The sequence below is a fragment of the Pollachius pollachius genome (genome assembly GCF_949987615.1).
Source record: "Pollachius pollachius genome assembly, chromosome: 3".
Classification (NCBI taxonomy): Eukaryota; Metazoa; Chordata; class Actinopteri; order Gadiformes; family Gadidae; genus Pollachius; species Pollachius pollachius.
Window position 1 is genome coordinate 4,188,873 of NC_136936.1, and position 22,424 is coordinate 4,211,296.

The window sequence follows — 22,424 nt, forward strand, 5'->3', positions numbered from 1 at the left end:
TGATGACGAAACAAATCAAATACATAAAGATTCACATGGAAAATAATATATTTATTGATATATAAAATAATAAAAACACTGAAATAACCTCTAATCATGTCTTTGTGTGTTGGACATTCCAACACACTTAAACACCTTTAAAATATGTTTAAGTAATACTCCCATAATATGATTTTATTTCCACGCCTGTTAGTCCTTTCTCTCCTCATAAACAATTTGACTTTGGTCCACTATGGAACCAGTGGGTGAAAATAATCTAAAGGCCACCATGAGACCGGAGCACAGACTTAATTAAACTTGATTTGTTTTGCCATTGGTCATAACTTCCTTGCTCCAGGTTCCGGAGGGGCCGCCACGGTGGCCGTGGACAGCATGTCTTACCCCTAAAACCTTCACGCACAATGGCAGCGGCAGTAAAAAGTGATGGGGGATCATAAATGCCAAGCATCTGGTGTTAGTGTGTGGAGCTGTTTCAAAACCACTTAGACCAGAGGCACTGCTAATGGTTTGGGTATGAGTGTGTTGTGACCAGGAAACGCACTACACGGTAAGCGATGTGCGGATGGCAAATATTGATCTCCAGTTAACCCATCGATCAATGTGAAACATGGATCGTTTCTTTCGATCACTTCTTTCCGATTTCTGGCTTTTAAATGTCCTTTGTACAATTGCCAGCCAGCTGTTCCAGATGAACGCAGGTTTAGGTGGACGCCATCAGACGTGAGATCCCTGGGAATTAAGCTCACACTTAGATTGAATGAAACATAGAGAGCATATCAACCTTAACAATGACAAATTGACATTGATATGAAAACTGCAGAAAGATTTATCCAGCCATGAATACTTTCACAAGCGTCAAATTTGTTCACGGTTATTGGAGTCATAATAAAGCTCTTAAGGTGTAGTTATAGCCTACACCTTTTGAGCGTGAGAAGATCGCATGCACTTCGGTGCCGGTACTATGTTATGTGATGAAACCAAATGTATGATGAAGTAATGAAGTGACATTTCCGCTTTCTTCCGGCTGGTTTCAACTGCATTGTAGGCCTACTCTGAAAAAAACATAGAAATGATTAAGACCTTGAAGTAAATACATTATATGGGTGAGTTTCACACATGTCCAGGAAAGCAGCAATATTGCCTACATAGAGGATGAGGTTTTTTATTCAAAAAAGTAGATAATAATAATTTAAAAAAAACGTGTGGAATGCAAGAAAGGCATGAATAAGTCGGAACAAAAATATTTCAATAATTCTAGCCTATAAACCAGGCATTCTTTGTGTTTATTTCTTTTTGTGTAATATACAAAAAGGATTCAACTCAAAATGTGCCAAAATAAGAGTTGTAGTGCCCTCTTCTGGACGAAGAAAATGACAAATTTGTCAGGTAAATCGTGGAGAAGTAGGCCTACAGTATAACATGATATTTTATGGATCCGCCTTTTCAGCAATAACTATGATGGAAGTAAGGTGTGAGTCCAACTATTCCCAATCCCTCATGTATTCACCCGTGGTTTCTTTAATTGGATTTGCCAGCCGGGATATAAAAGTTTTTGATTGACTGCGTCATCACAAAGCACAGAGTTCATGGCCCCAATAAATGAAGCTCTGTGCAAAAAATGTCCAAAACATAAAATGAGATAATTATATTTGATAATTCATTAAAGGGTTTCCAGTCATTTTCTTTATTAGCGGTTAATAGAAAGATACATACTTCACATTTCTCCATGCCAACTTTAAACATTTTATAACCCACTATTAGCAATTGTAGTCTGGAGCTTTTGACCAAAGAACTTCACGCGCCATTGTAGGCCAACAAGAAGAGAGGGTAACAAACGTCACTAACTGAAGGGCTATATAACAGGGTAAAACATTCAAACGTGTTGAAGAAATATTGAATTAAAAATCCATTTAATCAATTAACAACATATCACCGAGGCAAGCCCAAACAAATCGTATCTATACACACACGCATACCATAATATATATATATATATATATATATATATATATATATATATATATATATATATATATATATATCCGAAGAAACTAAGAATCAACGTACCCACAAACTAAAATAATATTTAATGGCATTGAAATATATCCTATAAATCAAGTGTACAATTAAGGGGTTGTCCAACACACAGGTCATTTGGGAGATAAATTCCATTCCTGGGCACACTCACATTTAGGATGTAGTTTATTTAGAGGGCTGTTTGTCATATTGGCCATGAGGCTCATCATGACAGCTCCAGATGGAACACTTCTGTCCTACTGTCCTACTGATATGGAGATTTTTAACACATTTTTAGAAATTTTCTGCATACATGTTCTGAAGGCAAACAAATAAGTGATTAAAGTAGAAGCAACAACATCATTTTTGTTTTACTAAACCCTTCAGATTGAGGTGCAGGGACATGTCAGAGCCACTCTTATGTCCAATGCCACTACAATGAAGGCCTACAATCAATAATGGTGGAACTACAAATGTGAAGCCTTAGCTCCACATGACAAATTAAATAAAAGCTAATGGACTGAGTGACGAATCACCAACAAAGGTTAAGTTAAATAAACAAAGGTAAAAATAAGTTAGTATTATTGGCAGTACGATTACCGCCAAGTGCAGTGACTCCAACGCAACAAAGTCAAATATGTTCAAACAAACATGTTCTTTACATAACTCTGACTAAAATCCATGTGAAGGACATAACTGATTTAAGGCAAGGCAATCTTTATTATTAAGATTAACAAGGCCAACGGAATCATCTAGGACACAAACTAAAAGAGTATGTAACTGGCAAACAAATGGTGCTGTGAAAGTACAGTTCTTCTTTATTCTACAGCTGTACCCATACTGTTCACACTGTCAGCATTCACGAGTACACCACTGTCTTGTTGGCCTGACTTGGAAGATCATGAGACATTTTGTAGATATGTTTCCTAAAACTAAGCTCTTGGTCAAGTTTGTCCTTTGTGATTTTGTATTGGCAGGAATCACATTTTTGGAGAGAAATGTTTTGGCAAAGTTAACAATAAGAACATGGAGTTGGGAGTCGGGACACAATGTCCACAATAAATCTTATTTGAATCTGGTAATGAGCAATCAAACACTTGAATCATAGGCCTACCTCAGCGATAGCGCCACAGGAGACGATCAAACGCAAGCAGTTTGGCAGAGTGACACCCCCTTTCCAATTTTAACCTTTTAGAAAGAGCAATTGTAATGACAGTGTTTCACCAGAGATGGCACTGTTTCAACGGATTGATTTCAGTGTTTGGCCTCCACTGTTCTCGTCCTAATGACCACCAAATGGTAGAAATATATTATTACCGTAATTATTTCACTAGTCTATGTGCATTCTTTTTTTTTTTTTTTTTTTTTTACTGCTTGTGGTATTCCAATTCTTATATTATTTATCACCTTATCTTGTGAAATCACGTTGAAATTGTAGGTTTGGTAAGCCATTACAGGCAGGCCTACACACACACACACACACACACACGCACACACACACACACACACACACACACACACACACACACACACACACACACACACACACACACACACACACACACACACATAAACAACTACAGGGCAAGCATGCATGCATACCCTTAGACAAAATGTATATTTTCGTTGGGATATTCCATTGTTAAAACATAAATAAATGCTTAACAAACTAGGGACATCCATGAAAACAAGCACGTTCCAAACCTTCAGATCTCTTTATTTGGCATCAGACCATCAGAAGGAGCAAAAAACCAGAGTTATGATGAGAGACTACAACTCTGTGCTTAGTTAGATTTTATTCGTCATTGGTACATCCGGGGTATTTTAATTTTTGATTGACAGTTGCCATGGTAACAAGCCAGAGCATCGCCATTTTGTCAGAAGGGTTTTTTTCCCCCCCAGCCTCAGTCTTTTCAAATCTTCTCCCTTCCCGCCGGAATAATGCTGTCACTGGATATATGTTTGACATTTTTCGATAAAGAAACGCGTCGAGTGGAACGGATCATGAAAATCAAGAGGCAAACGATCTATTAAGAGTTTAGGCGGTTAGGCGGCGGCGGCGGCGGTCCGCGTCTCCGGTCCACCGGGCCGGTTCACTGCGCAGGTTTGGACCGCGCGCCATTTTGTGAAAATTGACATAAAATTCTTATCCAAAAAATTATCAGAGGACACGCTTTTTCCGACGCGATCCAGACCTCCGGGATTCAGCCGAGCGGTCGCGTCTGTCGAAAAAATAGCCGTCGCGGAAACTAGCACTAGAGACACGACAAATCGGAATTTACGACGAGGTTTATTTAGCGGGCAGCTCCTAATCGTTAGCTCGGAGGAAAGGAGCTAAAGCTAGCCGACGGGGCTAATGCTAGCCGCGTTCATTTTGTCAACTCGCTAGCCTAGCCCGTTCGGCTAAGGTTAGCTAGTGAGTAATGCGTGCTAGTTAACGTTAGCGGGCAGCTAGTCACCAGCTGATTGTTCTCAAAGACGCCTTGAGTGGCCCGTTCGGATTCTGAGCAGACTTAGTGCGGTGGGCATGGTGGAGTAGCCGGCCGCGGATGGTTCTAGACCTCGCCGGGGTGAAGAGGAAGGGGAATCGGGTTTAACGTCCCTGGCTAACCGCGCAGGGAGGGGAGAATCTCAAACTGGATAAGTTGCCTCATCATACAGGTTATTGGACTTTAAATGAAGATCGTGCCATCAGGGGTAAGTGCAATCTTAACCATTTTTAAAACCACGCTGTTGTCCAACTTATTCATTTTTCCCCCAGCCCTTGACGAGCCCGCCTGTCTTGACCGTAGACGGAGCGGCTCGGAGGGGCGACGGCACCGTCTGCCGACAGTCACACAGCGCTGCTGGTCAGGGATATGACAGCCAGCTTACATTTACCGTCCCCACCGCCGTCCCTGTGGCTGGTGGTACCGGTCCGTCCAGGCAGTAGGTCAACGAACCATTGTTAACACTGGACAGGACAAGCCCGGGCGCTAGGTAGCTAGCAGTCAGCCCCATCGCGCCCTGGGTTGACGGGCACCGCTCACCTTGCGATCTATGCGATCATTTTTTTAATGATAGCCGATGTGCTGTGGGCTGTGTGTCTCGTTACTTCCACTGTTGCCGTGTGTGTGTTTTCACTGTGGAGGTGAGCCCCCCCAGCCACCTTTGCTAATTTGGCTAACTATCGGGCTAACCTGGCTAGTGGTGGAGGCTGGCTTGTTGACGAGCCCGCTGAACGGGCCCGTAACCCGCTGGCTGCTGGGCACATCGTCACTAGCTGCACGGCGGAGGGCTGAGAGGTGGACTACTCGCTTGTCCCGCAGATTTTTAGCTTGACGGTTAACGGCGGTGGCTAGCGTTGAGTGGAAGCGGCCCCGTACCCCTGATTCGTGGAAATCGAGCTGTTTTTGCAGGTTAAAATATTGCAATATTGCGATATTTACACACGGTATGTAGCGGAGGTAGACGCGAAAGAGGCTGAATATGCTTTCTGAATTCCAGCCATGACGAGATCTAGCCCATCGACTGTAAGTACAGTGCTGCCATGGAGCCCGATGCCCATGCATTACGTCTATGGATGATTTTGGCCTTTGCATGTTTATTTGGCGTTGAAATGGTTGTTAATATTTGCCTGGTGTGAGAATGCGAGATAAAGAGTGTTAAAGATGTGATTTGGTCCTGATACGTGACGGCTAATAATAGCTAGCTAGCTATATTTACACATATTTAGGCCCCGGTGATGCTGTGGTGAATAGACGGTACAGAGGGAACTGTTCATAAGTCGGTACTGAAAACGGAGAATGATCTCAACATGTATGCTGTGGTGGATGTATGATTTGAATTGTAGATTGTGTCAGTGTTCAGACGAATTGGAGATTCCTCGGGTGTGTGTTGGTACTTATTGAACTTTGGTGGAGCATTGTTGGAGCATTTTCAATTACTGCCTCAAAGAATGTATCCTAACAACTTTTCTAAATGGGATATATATTTTTGTTTGATCCCTATCAGGTCGTGATATCTTCACCTACTGACATCTTTTTAACATTTCAAAGCAGACATGCTCAGGGGAGACATCCAGTGATGTTCAATCCACAACAACATTTGTCTTAACTGATGACTTTTGACCATTGCCTTCCTCACGCCGCTTCATTTTATATATGTAACTTCCTTTTAGAAATGGCCCACATTTTGTGTTCATGAACATTCCAGGGAACAAATGCTATTAACTGGACAAAAAGTAAACAGCTCTCTCACTGCCTGGCTTCTTTGACCTGCCTGACATCTATAAACATATTACATTACACATTTTAAATGTATATTGTTAGGTTTACCTAACAGCCTATGAACTAAATTTGAACCACAACAAAGTAAAATCCAAGCAAAGATTCCCAATGATAATATTCAGTTTTTACTTTTTGTAGTGGGTTGAGCTTCGCTGCTGGACTCTCGCCCCAGATGATATGAAATTAATACAGGACAAGATGCATCCAGGTTAGCTGTTAAGTACATCAACCTTTTGGATGGAAGGCACAATAATGTTTGAACCAATAATTATATCTTCCTTGGTGGACACAGTGTTTAATCTTCTAAAAAGTGTGCTTACAACATGCCCAATTCTATATTAAACTGTAAATCTTCAAATGGGTATATTGGGTCCTAGGTAAGGGTTTGATGGCCTTTCACTCCTTCATACATACATAGATTTATGCTTACTTTATGGCTGTTGCCTCCACCTAACCTTAAATCAAGCATTGTTGACATTCTGGACATGAAATTGCGTTTAAGGAAGTGGGTTACAATCCCATGTCTATCTGTTAACTTGATAATACTGCAATTAATTTATATTAAAAGAGCGTTTATATCATACATATATATACTTTTGTAAGATGCTTTGTAAAATGATCCATCTCAAATTCAATGAAAATATCTGCTTTTTAATTTTTTATATATATAAATATACACAATTCAAATACAATTAATTTAATCTATACAATGATTTCTTATTTATAAATATATATTTATGGGACAATTTGACATTGTACATCTATCTTTCCATTCCACCGTCTATGTTCCTTGCCTCTTATAAATCCTTTATTTCCTTCACTGGACCTGTATTCTTCCCCTTTCCTCAGCTGGGTCAGCTTTCTAACGTTTTCTAACGCTCTCAGATGGAGTGCAGGTTTTGGGCTGTGCTGCTATTTTGCTGTCAGGCTCTTGTGTTGAAAGCAGCGTCTAAGTGTGCCAAAGTTCAATTTTATTTCTTGTTTATTTCTTGTTTTCTCATTGGAAAATGGGAGCAGCTCTGCCCTGGCAACAAAAGTAGGCTATTTGCATACTGCGTTGTGATTGGTCTGTGCATTGATGGGCTTGCCAAATCACGCTGTATCTCTGTGGTGATAGGCTATGCTAATTAGGTGCTGTTGCTGGGATTCTGAATAGTGGTTACTGTGTAGCACTGGTGAATTGTGTTGTCTGGAGAGAGATGCTGATAGCTGAACATGCTATTTAATATTTTTTTTATTCCTTCTGGCTTAAAATGAAGGATGATTCACTGTACAGTGTGGATAGGTTTTATTTTCATCCCTTTTTACTGTTAAAGCCACTCCTTTGGTCCTTTTTTCATGCAAAGGTTGATTTATATGTCTTCTTTTCTATTATGTGATCATTCTTTAATGCATTCATGTATTTATTTATTGTAAATTACAGGAAAATAATGTTATATCATTATTTGCTCTTAAAACAAAACAGTTTAATATTCTTAGGATTACTGTTGTGTATTCAAACTGTAATGCTTGATATGGTAACATTTATGTGTGCATGTATGTATATACTGTAAATTAGATTTCGTACAGGCATTTGATTCTTTAAACCTAGCTATTTGTCATACAAAAGCCAGTACAGGCACTACATAGTAACATGCATATCCCATATGGTTTTACGTGTATTGTTATCTGTTCTGAGATATCTTGAAGGACAGTGATCTGCCTAATGATGTCTAGTACAGAAAAACCCATAGGCCTGTTCTATACACACACGGAAACCCTGCTGCGCGGCTCGTCCAGTGTTCTGCTGTAGCCCACATTGAATTGAGTTAACGTGCAACTCATGATGATCCTAATTCCCTTCAGGAGGAGAGACTTCAGCATGCAAACCTTCGTCCGTCCGGCTTGCGCCCTCTTTTTCTTTCCACACTGCTGGTCTTCAGATGGCTGCTCCAATGCCCCATACGCACCAGCAGTACAGTGACCGCCACCAGCCAAGCACTGACCAATCTGTTGCGGTCTTACCGTACAGCGACCAGACCCAACAGCTCACTGCCAATCAGGTAGAACCCGCGCTCCTTAATGAACGGCAGTTGGTCACATTCTGCCGGTGCACCATAATAATAATAACCTGATATCATATAATTTACATTGTTGCATTTTACCAGGAGCAAGGCTGTTTTCTGTACAATACTGTCATGATAACAAAGCGAGCGACCAGACTACTGTCGATGATTATGATTATTTTTAATAAGCGAGGGATTTATGAAGAATGAAATGCTTTAAAACAAGTTGTCCCCCCACGTGAAGGGGACATTTGAATGCAGCGTCTGTGTGGACGTGCTATTAATACGAAGCGTACCTCTTACCTCGGCCTCTCCTGTTCTTCTTCAGAGGCACATGCCCCAGTGCTTTCGTGACCCAACTTCGGCTCCCTTGAGGAAGCTCTCCATTGACCTTATCAAAACATACAAACACATCAATGAGGTTCGTGTCAACTTTTGGATTTCAATTAAGTTACACAGTGACGCTTGCGTTAAAAAGCTCACAAAGGAGGATTACTGTTTTTTTGCTGACCGCCTCTCCTCCGGTTTCGCCGCCACAGGTTTATTATGCAAAGAAGAAGCGTCGCCACCAACAGGGGCAGGGCGAGGACTCCAGCCACAAGAAGGAGAGGAAGGTCTTCAACGATGGCTACGACGATGACAACTATGACTACATCGTCAAGAACGGGGAGAAGTGGATGGACCGCTATGAGATCGACTCCTTGATAGGGAAGGGGTCTTTCGGACAGGTGCGTCGCCGAGCCCGTGCACTTGAAGATGTTCATTCTGAAGTTTCTTTGATTTGAGTTGTCCTTCCTGAAATTCTATTTACGATTGGTCCCGATGTCATTAAATAACGTTTCCAGTGAAATATTTCGCGATTTTAATCGGTGTTTTCCCTCTCCCCCTCTGATGTCTGCAGGTTGTGAAGGCATATGACCGTGCAGAGCAAGAATGGGTTGCCATTAAAATAATTAAGAACAAGAAAGCTTTCCTCAATCAAGCGCAGATTGAAGTGCGGCTCCTAGAGCTCATGAACAAACATGATACCGAGATGAAGTACTACATAGGTAAGAGGAAATGAAAACCTTTAATACCTTTACTGTATCCAGGGAAACCAGCGGCTTTACCACACGTCGTCCCTGTTTACCCCTCTCCTCCCCAACAGTCCACCTGAAGCGTCACTTCATGTTCCGGAACCACCTCTGCCTGGTGTTCGAGATGCTCTCCTACAACCTGTACGACCTGCTGAGGAACACCAATTTCCGCGGCGTCTCCCTCAACCTGACGCGGAAGTTCGCCCAGCAGCTGTGCACGGCGCTGCTCTTCCTGGCCACACCGGAGCTTAGCATCATCCACTGTGACCTGAAGCCCGAGAACATCCTGCTCTGCAACCCCAAGAGGAGCGCCATCAAGATCGTGGATTTCGGCAGCTCATGCCAACTGGGACAGAGGGTGCGTGGCCCGGAGTCTTGGCGTTTTATCGAAGCCACAGATATTTTTATTTTTTACATTTATTTAGTTGATGGGGACGATGCCCACTGATTAACAGACAAGTCGCTTGCTGTAAATAAGCCAGAGTTAGCTGCGCATGCTAATTTCCATCAGTTGTCCTGCCAGGTCTTAAAAGGCACAATCAACAACCCTCTTTTATTTTGTTACGCATTCTACGCTAATGCCAACTTAGAGCTCTGGTTAAGCGGAGGTGTAATGGCCTTTTCCTCCTTCCTCTCTGCAGATATACCAGTACATCCAGAGTCGCTTCTACCGCTCCCCAGAGGTGCTCCTGGGGATGCCGTACGACCTGGCCATAGACATGTGGTCCCTCGGATGCATTCTGGTGGAGATGCACACGGGGGAGCCCCTCTTCAGTGGAGCCAATGAGGTACGCTCCGACACGTTACGAACCGAGGGGCTCAGCTCGAAGTCTGTCTCGCTGAGGTTAACATCCAGAAGTGGTGGGGTGTTTAGACCTCTGGTGTACCTTTTGTAAATATCCAGGTTTATATGGCCTTCATTTTGTACGACGTAGTCGCTAACCCGACGCTTCCCCCTCTTCAGGTGGATCAAATGAACAAGATCGTAGAAGTGCTCGGGATCCCACCGAACCACATAATGGACCTAGCTCCGAAGGCCAGGAAGTTTTTTGAGAAGCTCTCGGATGGTACATGGAGCGTAAAGAAGACCAAAGATGGCAAACGGGTAATCCAATCAGTGCTGATGCTATCTCTGTCACGAACCATCGGATAGAGCATGCGGTTGAATCAGCGCGCGGGTTCGACCCGCCCGCTGCCGGTGCGTCGTGAGGCTGACCTGCGTGTGCTCTCCCTCTCTCCTTCTCCGTCCTCAACAGTACAAGCCCCCAGCCTCTCGTAAGCTCCACTCCATCCTGGGCGTGGAGGCGGGCGGACCCGGGGGCCGCCGGGCGGGCGAGTCGGGCCACGCGGTTGCCGACTACTTGAAGTTCAAGGACCTGATCTTGCGGATGCTGGACTACGACCCCAAGAGCCGCATCCAGCCCTACTATGCCCTGCAGCACAGCTTCTTCAAGAAGACCGCCGACGAGGGGACCAACACGAGCAGCAGCGTGTCCACCAGCCCCGCGCTGGAGCAGTCCCAGTCTTCAGGAACCACGTCCAGCACCTCCTCGAGTTCAGGTGCGGACCCCCTTAATCTGGCTTTGTCATAGACAGCGGGGGGGGTGGATTTTGTACCGCTCAGGCCGTGCGTGTTCTCCGTGGGTTCGCTACGATACACGTGTGGTTGATAAGGGATCCCGGGGCACTCCTGGCCCGATACCAATCCCGGGCCCTTGTACCAACATGGCCAACTAATTATCCCCTGGTTGCTAATTGGATCGTTTTGTGTATAGCGTTGACTGCTTTGAAAAGTGGTATGTAAATGCAGATTATTATTATTATTATTATGACCGTAAAGGAATCAAGCGATAGGGATTAAGCTATTCCTCTGAAGTGTTTCTATTAATTCCCTACTGATCTTTGTATTATTATGTCATTATATTATCATATAAGTGTATTATTCTGTACATCTATTTTACAATAAGACGGTATTTTGTATCTGTAGTTGGTCTCCTACCTCACTTGGTGTTCCGGTCATTGTACTATCCTGATGGTGGTACCAGTGAGTTGGGGCGTGCTCTGCTTGTGTAACAGTTTGCGATGCGCTCATGAACCTTGTGTTTACCCCTGAAGGAGGGTCGTCTGGGACAAGTACCAGTGGCCGAGCGAGGTCAGACCCGACCCATCACCACTTGCACAGTGGAGGACACTTTGGGCCGGTCATGCCCGCCATCGAGGGCGACAGCCTCTGCCCACAGGTCAGTCAGGGAGGGTGGGCGTAGAGGATATGGGAAGGTCCATTTCCAGGTCTTGTAATGTAACATAACGGATGACCCCTGTATCGGTGGATTATCAACGCAACCACATGTTAACACATTTTGTATGTTTTATTTACTGTTCATGTTTACGAAAAGGTTTTGAATATCTTCAAAACGGAAGGGGATAACCCCGCTTGGAGACATTATTATTATTATTATTATTATTATTATTATTATTATTATTATTATTATTATTATTATTATTATCATTATCGTCATGTCTCACTAACCCAGAACATTGAAAGAGCTCCTCTCAACGACGCCGTGGTGTATTGTAATCCCATCACAGGCGAGGCAGCCCTACCCTCCTCCACTGGTGTGGGGAGGCGGCGTGGTCCCAGAGTCCGTCACTGGAGAGACCCACCCGGTTCAGGAGACCACCTTCCACGTCCCCCCCCAGCACCCCAAGGCCCTGCATCCACACTCACACCCCCACCACCACCACGGGCAGATAATGGCCACAAGGCCCCGTCCGCGCCACTACACCTCCCCGACGCACAGCTCCTCCACACAGGACTCCATGGAGGTGGTGCACGGCCACCTGTCCATGACCTCCCTGTCTTCCTCCGCCTCCTCTTCCTCCACATCGTCCTCTTCCACTGGGAACCATGGCAACCAGGCGTACCAGCTCCGCCACCTGCCCGTGGGCGCCCTGGACTTCAGTCAGAACGGTGGGCTGAGCATGGGGCTGGGCGCCTTCTCGAACCCCCGGCAGGAGACGGGCAGCATGGCGGCGCACCCCGCGTTCCCCATGGGCACAAACACGGGGCCGGCCCACTACCTGGGCGAGGGCCACCTGGGCCTGAGGCCGGGCATGGACCGAGAGGAGTCTCCGATGACCGGGGTGTGTGTGCAGCAGAGTTCCATGGCCAGCTCGTGACTGCGCTGACATTTGGCCGTGTGTTCCCACCCCGCCCCCCCCCCCCCCGTGCGTCATTTTTAAGGTGGTGTTTTTTACTACAAGGTGTGTTGAGAACAAAAAGCTGCTCGCGTCAGAAGGGAGATATCACTGAACCGCTACTACAGAGGAAAAAAAAAAAAAAGAACCTTTTTTTTCGGGGGGGGGGGGGAGGTTAAAAAGTATATATGTAATTTACATCCGTTTTCTTTCTTTTCTTTTGCAATCATTAGGCACAAAGTAATATTGCAGAATAACCATAGTGAGATCGAGACGTCCATCTTACCATTTCACCAGTTCCATGTAATCACAATCACCGTATGGTATTATGTGGCAAAGTCTTCTGAGGAGCGTTTCAGAACGACGCTTGAGGCCGGTTTACAGGCAGCCGTCGGCGGTAACGCGCCCGGCGTCCTCTTTCGGTTCAGGCCCTGGAACGCCTGACGTTAACCGTTCCCGGGGTTGTGGTTTTTTTGTTTGCCCTCTTTTTGTTTTTTACTTTTTAATGGAAATTTTACCTAAGAGCTGCTTGTAAATCCTGTAGCTTGACGAGGGGGTGGGCGGGCAGGGGGGGGCGGGGGCGAGTGTTTGCAGTGATATTTCATGTTGTCGGTCGGTATGGTGTAACTCTTGTCAAAAGGGGAGCACGCACACACACACACACACACACACACCACGGTGGAGTCCCTAGAGCACGTGCTGGCCAGGACGGTGGGGGTGGGGGTTGGAGAAGCGAGGGCGGCAGCAGCAGCAGCAGGAGGAGGAGGAAGGAGACCCCCCTTCCCCGCCCCCCCCCCCCCCCCCCGCGCACGCCGACGCAGACACCGACCCGGTGTCGGTAGCGGAGGGTGGTGGGGCCGCCCCTCGGGCCCCAGGGGCCCGCAGCCTTGCACGCTGCGCCAGGGCCCGGCACAGACGAGAGCGGCGGTGGGCGGGGGCCCCGAAACGAGACCCCGCCCACGCATGCAGCAGCAGCAGCAGGACAGTCAGTGGCTGGTTCTTGGATAACCCTTTGGCCTTACGACTCACGGACTTGGAATGGAACGGAGCTGGACGTTTATTATTTGAATTAAGATGGCTTTTCTCTATTTTTCTCGCTAGACAGCCCTTAATTCTTTAAGGACATTAAAACAAACATAAAACGGTAAATAAGAATGGTAATTTGAGGCCTTTCTCTACAAAGTTTTTCTTCTCAAGCAGGGCCCCACATAACAGGGTCTTATTGTACACAACAACCTCCTAAACATTACTTCCTTGAAAATCTTATTCACTAATTAAGGATTTTGCAGTGGAAAGAACTATCTATTCCAGAGTCTACCCTTTTTTTTTTGCTTTTTTTTGTTACTTACCCCCCCCCCCCCTTCCCCTTTTGCATGTAGTTCCTCATCAGAACCACCTGCACAAGTCTCTCCATCCAAAACGTGGAAACGGAAGAAAAAAAATGTTACGTGACTGCCTTTTTTCTCCTCAAATTATGCTGTGAATTTTACAAGAATTTATTTTCCCTTTGGATATGTTTTTATACCAAAGCAGTTGTTTTATAGCATATAGGTGTCTGTAACCAATAATGTAGCAGTTCACCACTTTTGACGCAAAAGTTTATCATAATTATTTTAACGTCAATACAAAAAAAAACAACAGCTGCAATATATTACTTTAGCAAAACCGGAGACCGTCGTCGAGAACGTTGGCTATTGTGTATTATGACCAGATTCGTTTTACCAAAACTGTTTCCATATTAATTGGTAGATTATTTTGGGAGTCTTTTAAAAACTTTGGTATGTTTAGAAACATTTGGTAGTTACTCTGCAGGCCCCAGAGTAGCAGGATAGAAGCTGATGGTTTAAAAAAAAAAAAAAAAGAAGAAAAAAAAAGAAAAAGAGACTAATGCGTTCTATTTGTGTCGTTGTTTTTCTTTTGCCCCTCCCTCCCCCCCCATCATACTATTTCAAAGGGTTTTGCTGCCTTTCATACATCATTTGGTCAACGTGCTAAGTTCTGCCATGAATGGAGACCTTAGGTCGTGGTTCTGGCAGGATGGTGATAACTTTGGGAGATCAGAGTTGAGTTTGGAATGGTCTTGTGCTCATGTGGTAGGGCAGATCCCTGTGATTGTGGTCCTATTTAAAGGGAAACCGTTGCCCATAAGCCCACAATCCCATGCTTGGTTTAGGCAGACATTGCATGTCCTCTCAGATCATTACAGTCAATAACCAGAATCTTTAGGTTTATTTTTTCTTTATTTTTGTTAATTATTTTTTATCAGGGATTTTAAAAAGTGCATTCTTTTTTTCTGTTACTCATTTTTATCAACTTTGAAAAATTTAGACAGAAGAAAAAAAACCTGCCCACAACCGCCTTTTAAGCAGAGGCCAGGGTCGAAGGTCATTTTAGTGTCAATTTAGAGGGGAGAACATCATACAGACAAAAAAAAATACCATACTTGTTATTTCCACAATATAAATGTAAAGCTACCTATAACTTGATTGGGGTTTTATCTGGATGTCAAGGTCAATTGCAAATTTGCAATCATTTTTCATACCCCATAGAATTTGAGACATTCAGAATTCGCCAGTGATTTGATTACTGGCCCTTCATACTGGTACTTAACATTCCAAAATAAAGACTGAAAAAAAAATTTGACTGCAGTGACTCGTAAGTGTGCGCCTATTTCAGATCATGCTGATTGACCTCTTATTTAGAGCAGTTGTCATGAAATGCAGCCCCTTTTTAATAGTTGAAATAGAATTTATGTATATATTTATATTTTTTTAATAAAGGAAGTATAGAACTCACTACCTTGCTCCTTGCTGGTATGTTGATTATGTTTGTCAATCTGGTGACCATTCGGTGGGCAGGAATTCCTGTTTTCTTAGTGGCAAAACCTTGCCTTTTGGCAGTGGTACTTGACTGCATCAGGACAACATTATGAGGTAGGGTTTGAATCAAACAGGGAAAGCTAGATCTTCAAACCTTAATGTTCACAGGGTATATTGTAAGTGCATGTACATCACAAACTTTACTTTTTGGTTATATGAGAAGCACATGGTTGGAAAAAAAAAGGTTCCATTTTCCATAAGCCTGTTTAGTTTGTGGGTTTTACACAAATCAGTATACTTGTTAACATTATCTTACCACCCAACAAAAGTCTCAATCCTCTGATTTAATTTGAATATTTTTCCTTCATTTTTTTTTATTTCACATTTTATCACTTTTTGTACATGCATCATGCACTATAGAATTGAACAGCATGGGGGAAAGGATAAGTCCATGTATCCACAGATTGTAAGATCTAGTCAAGACTTTGCTGTGTTTATGACAATGCCCTTTGTATTATATTAAGACAGTCTTATGTATGATATATAAAAAGAAGTTAATTGAATTGTTCTGTGTCTTTATTCTTGTCTGTTTCCTGCAAAATGTTCTCACAGTTGTTGGTATAGCTTCATTACCCAACGCCGTTTTATTACATATGTACATAGAACGTATATCGTCCCGTGTCGTTGTTTTAATGGTAATCAAGATGATTGACTACTTCCTATGTTGTACGTATCCCAGTCCTTAACCCCATAAGAACTTTAGTTATCTGGGGACGTAGGAATCGTCACGACACCCTTATTAACATATATTTCACGTGTAGCAATGCCGTGGCTCGTTGGTCTAGGGGTATGATTCTCGCTTCGGGTGCGAGAGGTCCCGGGTTCAAATCCCGGACGAGCCCATAGCTTTTTCTAAAACACATAAAAAATAATTATTAGGGATTTTGGCAGCAATGTTATTGTATCAATACAAGTGTTTGCGGGCAAGTATTTTTTTGTATCGCATAAATCTTAATTTTCCCAAGTAACGTAGAAGTAATTTAATTCAAATACGTTGACGTTTAATAGAGCACGCCCTTATTAGATGTGTAAATGAACGGTGCCACGAATACTTTATTTTAATTCAGTTTCTATTTTAAAGATAAAGAATAGTGAATCAACTAAAACTTGGGCTCGTCCGGGATTTGAACCCGGGACCTCTCGCACCCTAAGCGAGAATCATACCCCTAGACCAACGAGCCACGTGATATAGTCCCAAACCAATAGCTTGAATAATCGCAAACACGATATGACTATTATTGAGGATTATGTTGCTTGTTATGTGATAGAATTATAATATCTGGATCTTATCTTAATGAGGAACTCTATTGGTGGATACTCAAATAAGTTAAAAGGGACACGTGCTACGTGGTCAAGTAGAAAAGCGTCATGTAATGTCCTATATGTCCAAAGGGCATATCCTCAAATTACATAAACTGGAAATCTGAGTTTAATGTTTATAATCTAGTATATTCAAAATAACGGAGGGGTAATACGGGGAGCAGAGAACAGAGAACACAGGCGAAATAATTAGGAATATGTCCGGCAACAAACTTTTGACAAAGATGACAAAGACAGTTAAACCTAGCTCTATAGAAGCCATATACCTTACAAACACGTCGATTTAAGTGGATCTACAAAAAAGCACACGTTATGAAGAGCAAATTGTGGAATTAATCAAGATCAGTAAAAAAAAAGAAAAAAAGAAGACATCATCCTGCCCAAAGTAGAGCTTCCGGAAACATAGCGGAAGTCGCCGAGCAGAAGAACTTCAGTCCGCTGTTTTGAATCCAGCCCGCAGTTTATACTCCCTGTGTACATACCTGTCATTTATACTTGCCGGCCGATGTTTTACCACCCCCCGAAATAAGTATCGATTACGACTTCTGTCTTAGCCATAGCCTTATAGTTGCCTAATAAACGAAGCAGCTCATTTGATGTGGTACTTAATGTTAGCTGTGCGCTAGCCACCGGTAAGAGGGAGAATGCCCAATTTTTGCGCGGCTCCGAACTGCACGCGGAAGAGCACGCAGTCGGAATTGGCGTTTTTTCGGTTTCCAAGGGACCCCGAACGGTAGGAAACTAACGACGGATGCGGTGTTTACGGTCCGGTACAACGTGGGGCCAGGCGACAGCACGCTGGCTTAACAGCAGTGTAGTAGTGCCTGTAAAGTACCCCACAACCCCACAGCCTGAGAGAATAAATGGTTTCTGCTACACACAATGCCCATTGTGCTTTTCGACTTTCTTTTCGTATTATTAAATCATCTTAAGGCCGATAAACGACATGGACAAGTTTGGATGTCAGCTTTAATACCTCACTTAATGGCGCCCCCTAAAGTTTGAAGTCTAAACCTGGGAAATTGAAAATCCTGGGAATGTTTTTTTGTTTTGTTTAAACTTTTAACAAATACTACATCTAGTTATATAAGCATATTATAACGGTGGTATAATATAACAGGTTATTTGCCTTCATGGTTTTAATGCCAAAAGGTTCTGACAGTGAATGACCTAAATTGTTACCCTAGTATAACCGTTTTTGTAATAAATGCTTATTTTAATTTGTTTATTTGGTATTCAATCAACTTGTCAAACCTTTATTTGTATTCATTTTGTTCCTGTGCTCCTCCCGTCCTCCTTGCTGTGGTGCTTTAAATCCACAGTTTATATTGTTTTCTGGTGTTATTGCATTCACAGATGCCGAATGTGGGTAGAAAACTGTCGCCGGGCAGATCTAGAGGCCAAGACAGCAGAACAGCTAAACAAACACTACAGGTTGTGTGCCAAACACTTTGACCCAGCAATGGTCTGCAAAACTGTAAGTACTGAACAATGACCCCACACTGGATGTATTCAGAACACACAACGTTTGCTGACGGATCTGTTTGTTTTTAATTGTCTGTACATTCAGAGCCTGTATCGGACGGTGTTGAAGGATACAGCCATCCCCACTATGTTCGATCTGACAAGCCACTTGACAAATCCTCACAACAGATTTCGCAAGCAAATCAAAGAACTCGTAAGAAACTATTTTTCTCCGACACATTGACATGTCGCTTTGTAGACTTGCAGACTTTGCGATTTGATTAACATGCACGCCGCTGCCACTTGTTTTCCAGACGGAAGAGGACATAAGGAAGATTAAAGAGAGGAGATGTAAGTGAACACGAGGTGTTTTCCCGAGAGTTCCTCCCTGCATCGTATTTACATCCCACGGTCAGAGGAGTATGAACACAGTTCTGCCAAAGGGTTGATTAACATGTTTCATTGTGTCCCCGTCCAGTGGCCGTTTCCATCACACAGTTGATGTCCAAAAAGGATTCAACGGCAGAGGACAGCCGCACCAATGACGGCGATCCCCAGTTGTCCCCGGAGGAGAAGGAGTTCAGAGAGTACCTGCACTCCTTGTTCAAGGTATATATATAGTATTATTTAATATTGAATGTTCAATTAGATAATGTTTTATGGCTATTATATATTTGATGTGTGGTTAATACCCGTATTAAAATATAGCTAGATAATATTATTAGATAAATACGTAGATAAATGAATTTAACTATTGATAACTAATTGAATTATATGGAATTATGAGTAATTAGGAGGCTGATAACATTATGGATTAATAAATTAGGGAGAAGGGGTGAGATTAATTACATTTTAATGAATGAATGATATTTCCTTTTCATTCCCCTTTTCAAATGGTGAAGCAAGTGTCAGCCAGTTCATTTTAATTTGTGTCTTTCTTTGTAGCTAACTATTATTTAAGCGTCCCTGTTTTATTTATTCTTTCGTAACTTTATTTAAAAAAACAAACAAACAGGTCGTCGTTCTGCTGGGCAAGCAGCGGATCCCCCTGACCACGGACCGCCCCGCGGGCGTCAGCGAGCCCGACTGTCGCAGCAACTTCCAGATGCTGCTGCACTACCACATGAACGCCGGGGACGCGGGCCTGAGGAAGCGCTTCGAGGGGACGGCGGTGAACGCGCGGCACCTCTCGGACGCCCAGCAGGGCCAGCTGCTGGAGGTGTGCGAGAGCACGGTGCGGGAGGAGATCCTCATGGAGGTGAGGGACAGCCGCTTCTTCTCCCTGGTCACGGGCGACCTGGTGGAGTTCGACGGGGAGAAGCACCTGCCCCTGTTCCTGCGCTTCGTCAACCAGCGCAACCTCCTCCGCGAGGAGTTCCTGGACCTGCTGCCCTTCGAGGAGAGCGAACAGCTGCTGGTGGAGAAGCTGGAGGGCCGGCTGAGCGACCGCTGGGGGCTGAGCATGGAGGACTGCCGGGGCCACGCCCACAAGGCCACGGGCACCTCCACCACCAAGATGAAGGCGGTGGCGGTGATGCTGACGGAGAAGTACCCCCTGGCCCTGCACATGCCCTGCTCCACCACGGCGCTCAACATCCACCTGGCCAACAGCCTGCCCTTCCCCAACGTGCAGAACGTCATGGAGGCGCTCCGGAAGATCGAGGCGTTCTTCCGCCGGCCGTCGGCGCAGGGCGAGCTGGAGAAGGCCCTGGCCAGCTGTTTCCAGGGCAACGAGGAGAAGGAGAGCGCGCTGAGGCAGGCGAGCCGCGCCCGCTGGACGGAGCAGCACAACGTCTTCGACCTGATGGTGGACATGCTGGAGTCGCTGGTGCTCTGCATGGACAACGTCCGCCACAACGATGGCGGCAGGTTCCCCGGCGACGTCGTCGCCGACGCCTACTCCATCTCGGAGATCCTGGCCGACTTTGAGTTCGTGGTCACCGTCGTCATACTGAAGAACACGCTCACGTACACCCGGGCCTTCGGTAGGAACCTCCAGGGCGAGACTCAGGAGGTGTTCTTCGCCGCCAACAGCCTGACCGCCGTCCTGCACTCGCTCAACGAGGTGATCGACAACGTCGACGTCTACCACGAGTTCTGGTTCGAGGAGGCGGCGGGCCTGGCGGCTGAGCTGGGCGTCGCCGCGGCGGTGCCGCGCCTCTTCCTGCGCAAGCAGCGCTCGGCGGACCCGGGCGACGTCCAGGCGGAGGCGTACTTCAAGGAGTACGTGACCGTCCCGGTGATGCGCGGCGTGATCCAGGAGGTGGAGGAGATGTTCTCGGAGAGCAACCTCAAGGCCCTCAAGTGCCTGTCGCTGGTGCCGGCCGTCATGGGCCAGATGAAGTTCAACACGTCGGAGGAGAACAACGCCGACGTGTACCGCCACGACCTGCCCAGCCCCGACACCCTGCCGGCCGAGCTGCACTGCTGGAGGATCAAGTGGAAGCACCGCGGCAAGGAGGTGCGCCTGCCCACCAGCATCCACGAGACGCTGCAGCTGCCCGACGTCAAGTTCTTCCCCAACGTCAACTCCTTCCTCAAGGTGCTCTCGGCGCTGCCCGCGCTGAGGTTCGACCACGACGGCGAGGCGGCGCCCGCCAGCCGGCGGCTGCGCGCCTACCTGGAGGCCACGCCGCCGGCGCAGCGCAGCCGCAGCATGGCGGTGCTGCACGTCAACGCGCACGTCAGGCACGACCTGGACGTCATGGTGGACCAGTACTGCCGGCTCTACCCGGAGGACGAGGGGGAGCCTACAGGGGAGGGGGAGCCTACAGGGGAGGAGGAGCCTGCTGGGGAGGCGGAGCCTGCTGGGGAGGAGGAGCCTGCTGGGGAGGCGGAGCCTGCTGGGGAGGAGGAGCCTATGGAGGAGGACACGCCCACACTCACCACCACCAAAACCACATGAGGTGCAGATTGGGTGGGAGAGGCTATTTGAAGACATTTATTACTGACGTATGTTTATTAGGTCTTTATGGTGAGACTTTAATAGCAGATGCATAGAAGAAAATGTTGTTTTTTAACTCCCTGATCCGGAAGAGGGAGAAATGCTGGTGTGGTCGGTTTGTTATGTGCTTCGCCCTTCCACAATGTTTAGGGTTGTCAACAGGGATCCATTGGGTTTTGATGAAATATTAGTCAGTGTATTTTGGCTCATGTTTTGTCCATCCATTTCATATTAAATATAGCCCGTTGCATATATATATGTTCTTTGTTTCAATATAATTGTATTAAATCCAATTGATTATCTTTAAATGGGTGTTGTTCTCAGAGTTTGGTGGAACCTAAATACAAATAAAATGGAGTAAAGCGGTGCAAGACATTTGGAATGAGTCACGTCAGTGGCGTGGAAAGCCCTTTTCTGGCGTGGAAAGCCCTTTTCTGTTGAGTGAATCAACAAAACTGATGTTGGGAATTGTATGACAACGTCGAAACACACTTAGGATTTCAAACGTCACCTAAATGAATATCGACCGCTCCAGCAACCAACGGGTAAGCATCTGGGTGGCAATTGTTGTTAACGTCTTATGTCTAATATCTTCCTCTTTATTCTGTAGGCTATGATCAATTAAAGGGATGACGCCACATGTGGTTGAGATTTATCACAAATAGGCGTGCATGTTTTCTGTGAGGAGTATCAAAAATAACCTTGACTTCGCCGCCTTCATAGAAAAATACACGTACACAAATATGTCATTACACTTTAAAGCATTTGCAATTATATTGGAAGTGCTGCTATTTTAATTAGTTTCTTTACCATCCAGTATATCCGTAGTGAACGGTTGATATAATTCCCTAAAGTGTGTGTAAGGTGTAGAGAGGGGTTAAGCCACCTCACGGGCCGGGCAGCGACGGACCAGGTGATCGCTGTTGCAAACTCATAGTGCAGAAAGCGGTCATCGCCGAGGAGCGTCCATGTGGGTGGGGTCGTTTTGATGCGCAACCAGCAGCAAGCAATGTGCTCCACACCAGCCGACCGCCAAACCCAGTGCAGCCTGAGATGATCTAGTTGCCTTCGCAAAAGGAACACCCAGTCTACCCGAAATCCTCTTCAGATCGGTTCAGAAGACCGAAGGGAAACGCAGTAGGGTGAATATCTGCGATTTAGCATTTTACTGAGTCAAAGGCGAGGGGCTTGTCTTTTTCAGGTCGCAGATTCGT

At 45.2% G+C, this 22,424-nt stretch overlaps 2 protein-coding genes across 4 annotated transcripts; both read left to right on the plus strand.

Annotated features, from left to right (window-relative positions):
• Positions 1–3,906: 3,906 nt before the first annotated feature.
• dyrk1ab (dual-specificity tyrosine-(Y)-phosphorylation regulated kinase 1A, b) lies at positions 3,907–15,943 on the plus strand. Its single transcript, XM_079733387.1, has 11 exons — positions 3,907–4,713; positions 8,130–8,326; positions 8,658–8,750; positions 8,869–9,057; positions 9,231–9,378; positions 9,477–9,763; positions 10,047–10,193; positions 10,370–10,510; positions 10,662–10,965; positions 11,521–11,645; positions 11,995–15,943. Exons 2-11 carry the CDS (start codon positions 8,207–8,209, stop codon positions 12,583–12,585), a joined length of 2,145 nt encoding a protein of 714 aa, XP_079589513.1. The 5' UTR covers positions 3,907–4,713; positions 8,130–8,206; the 3' UTR covers positions 12,586–15,943.
• A 1,282-nt stretch (positions 15,944–17,225) lies between these two features.
• Positions 17,226–21,487, plus strand: thap12b (THAP domain containing 12b). 3 transcript variants are annotated; one of them, XM_079733383.1, is made up of 6 exons: positions 17,226–17,535; positions 18,159–18,279; positions 18,373–18,480; positions 18,581–18,617; positions 18,745–18,875; positions 19,282–21,487. In XM_079733383.1, exons 1-6 carry the CDS (start codon positions 17,447–17,449, stop codon positions 21,169–21,171), a joined length of 2,376 nt encoding a protein of 791 aa, XP_079589509.1. In that variant the 5' UTR covers positions 17,226–17,446; the 3' UTR covers positions 21,172–21,487. The 3 variants fall into 3 exon arrangements, with proteins under 3 accessions (XP_079589509.1, XP_079589510.1, XP_079589508.1); XM_079733384.1 differs by lacking the exon at positions 17,226–17,535 and adding an exon at positions 17,560–17,668; XM_079733382.1 differs by lacking the exon at positions 17,226–17,535 and having other exon boundaries at positions 17,979–18,279.
• Positions 21,488–22,424: the final 937 nt, after the last annotated feature.

Excerpts from the sequence above, each read along its gene's own strand:
- dyrk1ab (XM_079733387.1), top strand. The coding sequence starts at position 8,207 with ATGGCTGCTCCAATGCCCCATACGCACCAGCAGTACAGTGACCGCCAC. Across the intron at positions 8,751-8,868 it reads CATACAAACACATCAATGAG|GTTTATTATGCAAAGAAGAA; the intron begins GTTCGTGTCAAC and ends TCGCCGCCACAG. Across the intron at positions 11,646-11,994 it reads GCGACAGCCTCTGCCCACAG|GCGAGGCAGCCCTACCCTCC; the intron begins GTCAGTCAGGGA and ends ATCCCATCACAG.
- thap12b (XM_079733382.1), top strand. The coding sequence starts at position 18,010 with ATGCTTATTTTAATTTGTTTATTTGGTATTCAATCAACTTGTCAAACC. Across the intron at positions 18,280-18,372 it reads CAGCAATGGTCTGCAAAACT|AGCCTGTATCGGACGGTGTT; the intron begins GTAAGTACTGAA and ends CTGTACATTCAG. Across the intron at positions 18,481-18,580 it reads GCAAGCAAATCAAAGAACTC|ACGGAAGAGGACATAAGGAA; the intron begins GTAAGAAACTAT and ends CTTGTTTTCCAG.